The sequence below is a fragment of the Telopea speciosissima genome, unplaced genomic scaffold, assembly GCF_018873765.1.
Source record: "Telopea speciosissima isolate NSW1024214 ecotype Mountain lineage unplaced genomic scaffold, Tspe_v1 Tspe_v1.0266, whole genome shotgun sequence".
Lineage (NCBI taxonomy): Eukaryota > Viridiplantae > Streptophyta > Magnoliopsida > Proteales > Proteaceae > Telopea > Telopea speciosissima.
This window is the reverse complement of record NW_025317602.1, coordinates 41,823-50,056: the sequence shown is the minus strand read 5'-3', so window position 1 is coordinate 50,056 and position 8,234 is coordinate 41,823. Positions and strand designations below refer to the sequence as shown.

Sequence of the window (8,234 nt, the reverse complement as noted above, 5' to 3'; positions counted from 1 at the left end):
ATATAAGTGCAACAATTCCATCTCTAGTTGAGATTTTATAGTCTCTGTTTTGGTAGGGAGAATGGAAATGGACAAGAAATTTATATTTTAAAAGCTATGAAGCTATGTTATAACTTAATGGAGGATGAAAATTCCTTCTCCTTTACTAGAAATGGTGACAAGCTTAGCTTTGAAGCTAGGTTCACACACAAAGTTTGAAGAAGCTGTAACGAAGTCAACTTTCCCATAATTAATTTGTAAAATTTGTTGCTTTCAAGCATAAGAAAGATGTAGATTTCCCCATCTTTAGCCATGGTCTATCTTTCTAAGAAAGTGGATTCGGCATTGGATTGTATCAGTCCCATTCATTCAGCAGTCCTAAAAAATCGATCACTAGAACCAACTATGGCGATTCCCGTCTAACCATCAGTAATTTTAGGAAAATAATTGATGGTTCAAACCAGGTCAGAATACATGGTCCAACGTATTTTAAAACTGTGATTTTTGTTTTATTTTGACAAGAATAGTATCTAATTGAGAAGAGCATAGGAAAGCAGAATGTGTATACAAATAGTGATAGAGAAGTTCATCTCAAAGGAATACATAATGCTAAAAACCTTAGTTGTTAAAACATAAAAAGCAATGGTAGTAGTATTCAGGAATCGCAAACCTACCTCAATAAACTGGAATTTGAGCATGCAGAAGCACTGAAATTGTCATTTAAAGAATCTCATTAGATCCAACTTCTTTAATTGTATCATCATCATCATCGGCAGTAGCAATAACGAAGGAAGCATCACTATTCCCAATCTCTCTGTCAACAAGATTTGAAACCTTAGGCTCAACTTCTGAAGGAGAGTCAGTAACCACTGCAGGAGAGAGGTCATCATTTGGTTGGCTTTCAGGGTCAAATTCAGCTGGCCATGCCCATTCGATTGTGTCCTTTAACATCTCAAGTTTACAAAAGAACTTCAAAGCTTTTCTCACTCTTCCTTCACCTATTCTAGTTGGATCATCTCCACCAATCTCTTTTAGTATAGCCAGTGGGAGACTGAAGAGGGTAAAACAGAGCATCTGTACAAAACACTTCTCTAAGAAATCAAATAAATCCTTATCTGATTCATATTCCTGAGCCCTTAAAAATTTAGAAATGACAAAAAATTCAGCTCCAATCCAATACAGCTGAGTTCCAGCAAACGAATTAGCTTCTCCTCTACTATTAGAAGCCCTTAGACAATCTCTAAGGTATTCTTCCATAGCGTCGAGAGCGTCCCTAAGAACGCCACGGGCATCATGTTGCTCAAACTCGGGTCCCTTAAATTTTTTCTTGAATGCCTGCGAGATGATAGTTCGGAACCAATGGTTGGGATTTTCCCATTGCGCCCATACATCTTTTATTGACCTCCATCTTACTTCATCTATCATGCTGGGAGTATCAGTCTTTTGGTCGACAAAATAAATGATTTCAAAGGATTCATCTAAGCTGTACATTAGAGATTCCCTACGTGAAGTTGGCATCAATTCTGCAAGCATTCCTGAAAGGACCAACACTGATACACACGAAACTCTGTAGTCATAGGCACCTGCAAAAACTTCATTCCCAATTGCTTCTAATTTCTTTATGAAGAGGGCACATTCTGATTTAGAAGCTGAACAGTTAGTTATTAATTGGATAAAATGAGTTGGACAGTTCCTCTTATATGTATTTGTCCATCTAATCATGTCTTTCAAGGCCATGTTAGTTATCCAACGAATGAAAGTGTCATTGTGCTGTAGAGATGAAAATACATCGAAGGATAAACTAAACATAGAAGTAGACATTTCTTCTAACATTCTATCAATATCTTCTGTGTGCTCATGGAAGATACGATCAAATGGAACTATTTTTCCCAAGAATGCCTTAACAAAGTAAATTGGGTACCCAACCAAGAAACTGCTGCATGTATACAATGCGATTTGGGTGCGTATAAGCACATTCATGATGAAGTCTTTGGCAACTAGAAAGACATTAGAAAGGTTTTTGCTGAGGAACCTAAAAGAGAGATTCAACTTCAGAAATTCCAATTCTCGTTCTGGAAAATATGATTCTTTATGAGCCCAGAGGGCAACCTGGTTAGAGTGGCTGACAAAAGAAACCCATCTACAGATAATGGAAAATGTCCCCACTACAATGGTTAGAAATTGGACCACAATCACAATGGGAATCGACCATCTGTAGTCAGAAACACCACTGCAAAACCTCATATTTTTCAGAACAAATGATCTCAACATGGCTTGTAAGACAACTGCGGAAGAAAGGGCACAGAGTAAGCCAAAAGTGTGATGATGTGAAGTTTCACATAACAATGTTTGAGGGTTGCCTGTATAGTTGAGAAGATGGAGCTTCAGCAATAGTTTTCTTAATCCCTGAGGACCCTTTCCACAGTTAGTATAATAAGTAGTCCATTCACGACTTTGGCCTCTAAATGCTATAGCAGATGACCACATCAACAAAAGCAATATTAAGATGCAGAACATAATGATGATGTGCTCTACTATGAAGGCAAAGATCACACCTGTGCGCATTTGTATGCAGACATTAACAACCATAGTAATCACCATCACACTCAATGCTGCCATGTTGCCGTAGCGCTCGGATGTGCCCATTGTCCCCAATGAGGGCATATAAAACCCAAGTGAGATGCACAACAATGCAGTTCCAGTGAGCTTGGAGAGCTGATCCTCTGCTCTAGGCATAGATGCTGTGAGATCAACTGGGAGTTTTGTGGCTAGTGCTAGCACAGTCATGGTGAATGCGTTCATAGGGAACAATTTACATGGTACAAATGGCTTCTTTCGAATGAATAATCCATTCACTAAATCAAAAGTTATGCAAAAGAAGCATACCAATGTTGCAGCTGCAATATAGAGGCCAATCAAAGGAACAGGTGAACCATACGATGCTGTATCCAGTTCTCCATTCACACACCCTCCTTTGCCCATGTTGCTTCTTCTTCTACTTCTTCCTCTTTCTCTTCTTTGTTAAATAATAGCATACAGAAGATGAAAAAGCCGAAAGCGGCAATTATTACAAAGGAGATAAAGGAGAGGGAGAGACTGGAGCGCCGTTGTCGTTCCGAAGATGTCCCAAATGAAGAGCGTCGTCCCTCTTAAACAAGAAAATCCGGATCTAAAAATAACGTTTGAAATCCGAATAGCAAAGGTAGGCGCGTAGCGCCGGCACTGTTCATGAATAATATTTTTGTCGGATACTGTTCATGGTGCATTAATGTGTGCTGACGTGGGTGGTGATGTAAGCAGATCAATCGGATCTGTTGTTGGATTCATCCGAAGCTATGAGTGGTGGAGTAGTTGCTTCTTCAGCTGCAGCCAAGGCTTCAAGTTCGGCGAGGGCCTCCTCGACTCCATAGAGAAGGGTAATTGGAACATCCAACAGAGTGAGTCTTGTCACATTTAATTTAATAAAAATTAAGTTAAACAATCTTGATGAGTTTGAGGCTTTTTCCAAAAAATATACGGTCTTCTATCAGTTGCCTTGAAACGTGTGAACAAAAAATTTTGAAGCAATTATCTTTTCTTTTATGATTCTCGAAATTGTTGATAAACTTAAGTTATGCTTCCATTCTGAACGACAGGTGGGGACAACAATTAAGAAAAGAAAGTCGAATATGCAAAAGTGCTACAAGTTTATAGTCTTGTAAGCTCTCTTTATAGGGGACGGGCCTACAGATGGAGCAAAAGTGCCAGGATGATATGCGTATACAAGGAAGGAATCCAACCTTTTCCTTTTCTTTGGGCTAGCTCTTGCCAGTTCCACAAAGGCTAGTAGGATGCATATCTAGTCATCTATGTTGGGTATTTTCTCATATTTGATTAAAATTTCATGGTCTCATGGTGATTTAGATTCGTCTCATTCAGAATTTATCTGCCCTGAAAATAATTTTCCTATATTGGGTTTTTCCCAGAAGTCAAGTTAGTTTTCATTCTTGATAGACAGTATATGTACAACTTGAAACAAGTAAAACTTTCTTACCTGCATATTGGGTTGGATTTTATCAGATAATAAGTGTCGAAAAGTGAAGACAGTATCTCAGTCTCCCTTGGGCATCTCAGCTACCCCCAAGAGGAACCACAGCTCCCATGGGAAAGCTCCAAACTTGCCCATGGAAGACCTTGGAAAGTCCATACTACTTCACATTTCCCTTCTCCAAAGAGGATTAAATTTGGTGTCTGTGTATTAATCCTGGATCAAGCCTTTGATCCTTTAGCCAAAGTTTATATGAAGTAGCTGTATCATTTTTCCTTTTCCTTAGAGGATTAGGAACTGCATGCACAAGTTTTAATATTGTGCAACCCTTCTAAACAATTTCCCAAATAGATATTCCTTTTGTACTGTTAGTGGTGCTTCAGAACAATTGCACATTGAGTACTGGAGGTATTTCTTTTCAGTTGTATATCTCTCTTCTTGAGGGCAGAGTACACTTTTATAAGGAGTCTCTTTGTACTGGTTATAATTCAAGAATAGCCTTCTTTTAATTAGATTTTTCTCATTTATTTATCATTCGATCTAATGAGATTATACAGATTCTTTCCAAACCCCAAGAAACTTGAAGAATTAATAGAATTAATTCTGAACCACACAAGGCCACTTCTCTCTTAATCCTACCAGTAAGTAGTAATCATGCTAAAACTTATCTGCAGGAGGTGTGTCTTAAACAGAAAATATTGAAATTATTCCTTGGATGTCTCAGCTTCCATTTAAAGTAGTTTATGGTGATGATGATACTTCGTGGATAAACACACCCACTTTTTTAAAGAGAGTGATTGCCCATCAGTTTGTCAAAACTGCCAGTAGCTTTGAGAAAGCATATCTGTCTGTGTGTTTTTGTGTTCATTTGCACTCTATGGCTTGAAAAGGTTGGTTAACCCTTTTGAGTTGGCTAATGCGCTAGGACATAAAAATAAAAATAAAAAACGCCCTTACTAATCAGTCAGAATCCATCATAATCGTCCGGAAGCAGAGCAGATCAACAGAATCAATCAGAATTAGCCGGATCAGTCATGGCCGATTCCAAGTCCATATTTATGAAAGAAACAGAGTGGGCATTGGATAGGAAAATGATTAATGGTTCAAATGGTAAGACCATGGTCAGGTTGCCCTTGTTCAAACATCTTTTAAGTAACTGATTCTTCTTGTATTTTGACAAGAATAGTATAGAATTGAGAAGAACTAAGGAAAGTAAAAAAATTGTTTACAAGCAGTAATAGAAAATTTAATCTCAATGAACCATATAATCCTAGAAACTTTAATGAAAAACATAAAATACAATTGTGGTATTCAGGAATGACAAACCTATGCCAATAAACCAGAAATTGATCATACAAAGGAAGCATTTGCCGTAGTTATTCAAACCATCTCATCTGATCCAATTTCTATAATTGTATCATAATAATAATCACCATCATCATCATCATCATCTGTTGTAGAAGCAACAGCAGCAGCAGCAGCGACAAGGGAAGCATCACTTTTGCCAACCTTTCCATCAAGGACATTTGAAACCTCGGCCTCTTCCACAACAGCAGCAGCAGCGGTGGCAAGGGAAGCATCACTATTGCCAACCTTTCCATCAAGGACATTTGAAACCTTGGCCTCAACTTTTAAACTAGAATCAGAAGCAACTATAGGACGGAGTCCATAATTTGCTTGATTGCTTTTAGGTTCAAATTCAGTTGGCCATGACCATTCGATTTTTGTGTCCCCAAACAACTCAAGTTTACAAAGCAACTTCAAGGCTTTTCTCATTCTTCCTTCACCTATTTCAGATGGATATTCTCCAACGATCTCCTTCAATATGGCCAGCGGGAGACGAGAGAGTGTAAAACAGAGCATATTTACAAAACATGTTTCTACGAAATCAAATAGATGTTTAACCGATTCATGCTTCTTCTTCAGTATGAACTCACAAATAATTGCAAGTTGAGTGTCAATATAATACATGTGCTTGTTAGCCAACATACAGAAACATAAAGCAAAGCAATCACATGTCATGAGCCTCCCTAAGAACCTTAAGGACATCATCTAGCTCTAAATCGGATTCCTCTGATCTCTTCAATTTGTAACTCCCAATTACAGATGAGAAGATTTCAGTTCGGAACCAATGGTTGGGATTGTTCCATTGCGCCCACACATCTTTTACTATCGTCCATCTTGTTTTGTCACTCATGCTAGAAGCATCGGTGGTCTTCTGGTCGACATAATAAATGATTTCAAATTACTCATCCAAGGCTTCTAATATGTGCATTAGAGATTCTCTATGGGAAGATGGCATTAATTCTGCAAGCATTCCTGAAAGGACCAAAACTGACATGCACGAAACTCTGTACTCATAATCATACTGGTATGTAAATGGATGCGAAAAAATCCGCCCTTCACATGTATCTAAAAATGCCATCCCTGTAGCTTCCAATTCTCTTACAAGGAGGGCACATTCTGATGTAGGAGGAGGACATTTAGCTATTAACAGGATGAGATGAGTTGGACAGTCCCTCTTATATTTATTCGTCCATCTCATCATGTCTTTCATGGCCATTTTAATCATCCAAGTATCAAAATGGTTATCACAATCCAGAGATGTCAATCCTAAGTCTTGTATTTGTGACACAATAGTAGACATTTCTTCAATATCCTTTGTGTTCTTATGGAAGATATGAATTATACCTTTCAAGAATGTCATACCAATGTTAATTGGCATCCCAATGAAGATAATGCTGCATATATGCACCAGAAATTGGGCTTTTATAAGCACATTCATGACAAAGTCTTTGGCAACTAGAAAGACATTAGAGAGGCTTTTGCTGAGGAACCTAAAAGATAAGACCTTGAACTTTAGATACTCTAATTCTTGTTCTGGAAGATGAATAAGAAATGAAAAGATATCCAACATTTGACGACGGTGGGGGACAAAAGGAAGACATCTATAGATGAAGGAAAAAGTCCCCACTGCAATGGTTAAAAATTGGGAAATAATCACGATGGGAATCGACCATTTGTAGTCAGAAGAAGCACTACTGCATAACCTCATTTCTCTTAGGCCAAAAGACCTCAGCATGGCTTGTGAGACAACTATTGAAGAAAAGACACATAGTGAGCCAAAAGTGTAACGATGGAGTTTCACATAACAATGTCTGTGGGTTGCATCTGTAGTTGATTACATGAAGCCTCACTATTAGTTTTCTTAATCCCTGCAGACCCTTTTTTGCATATGTATCATTAGACTTCACTTCATCTCTTAACGGATGTTCCCAGAACTCTGTTTGGCCTTTAAATGCTATTGCAGATGACCACATCAACAAAAGCAATACTAAGATGCAGACTTTGATGATAATGTGTTCTATTGTGAAAGCAAAGATCACACCTGTGCCCATTTGTATACACACATTAACAACCACAGTAATTGCCATCACGCTCAATGCTGCCAAGTTGCCATAGCTCTCGGATGTGCCCATAGTCCCCAGTGAGGGGATATAAAACCCAAGTGAGGTGCACAACAATGCAGTGCTAGTGAGCTTGGAGAGCTGATCCTCAGCTCTAGGCATGGGGGTGGTAAGATCAACTGGGATTTTCATTGCTATTGCTAACATAGTCAAGGTGAATGCATTCATCGGGAACAATTTACATGGTAAAAATGGCTTCTTTCGAACAAATCCATGCACCAAATCAAAAGTAATAGAGAAGAAGCATACCAATGTTGCAGCTGCGATGTAGAGACCAATCAAAGGAATAGGTGCAGAATACAATGCTGTATCCTGTTGTCCATCCACACACCCTACTTTGCCCATGTTGCTGCTGCCTCTTCTTCTACTTCTTCTTCTTCTTATAGTCTCATAAGGTATTCTTTTTAATTCAGGTAGCAATGTCAACTGACCATATGGACGGGGAGGAGCATTTCAAAATATAAACTATTAAAGACTTCAGTTAAAGGTCTTATGACTTGGGAGTTGGACTTGTAATAATAATTAAGTACATAATCACATGATTATATATAAACAATGAATGCATAAGTACACTTCAATCGTTAGAGATTTGTTTCTTCGTTATCCTTTGTTTAATAAACTTCAGCTAAAGGTCTTGTACCTTGAGAGTTGGACTTGTAATAATAATTAAGTACATAATCACATGATTATATATAAAGATGAGTGCATAATTAAGTCCAATTCAGTCGTTAGAGAATTGTTTATTCATAATCCTTTGTTTA

General features: G+C 38.1%; 1 protein-coding gene across 1 annotated transcript; it reads right to left on the bottom strand.

Annotated features, from left to right (window-relative positions):
• Window positions 1-699: 699 nt before the first annotated feature.
• On the bottom strand, window positions 700-7,854 carry LOC122647915. Its single transcript, XM_043841209.1, has 2 exons — window positions 7,830-7,854; window positions 700-2,984 (listed from the first exon to the last, which is right to left on the bottom strand). The coding sequence occupies exon 2, from the start codon at window positions 2,959-2,961 to the stop codon at window positions 700-702; it is 2,262 nt and encodes a 753-aa protein (XP_043697144.1). The 5' UTR covers window positions 2,962-2,984; window positions 7,830-7,854.
• Window positions 7,855-8,234: the final 380 nt, after the last annotated feature.

What these genes read in the sequence shown, in the direction of transcription:
- LOC122647915 (XM_043841209.1), bottom strand. Translation starts at nt 2,961, where the DNA reads ATGGGCAAAGGAGGGTGTGTGAATGGAGAACTGGATACAGCATCGTAT.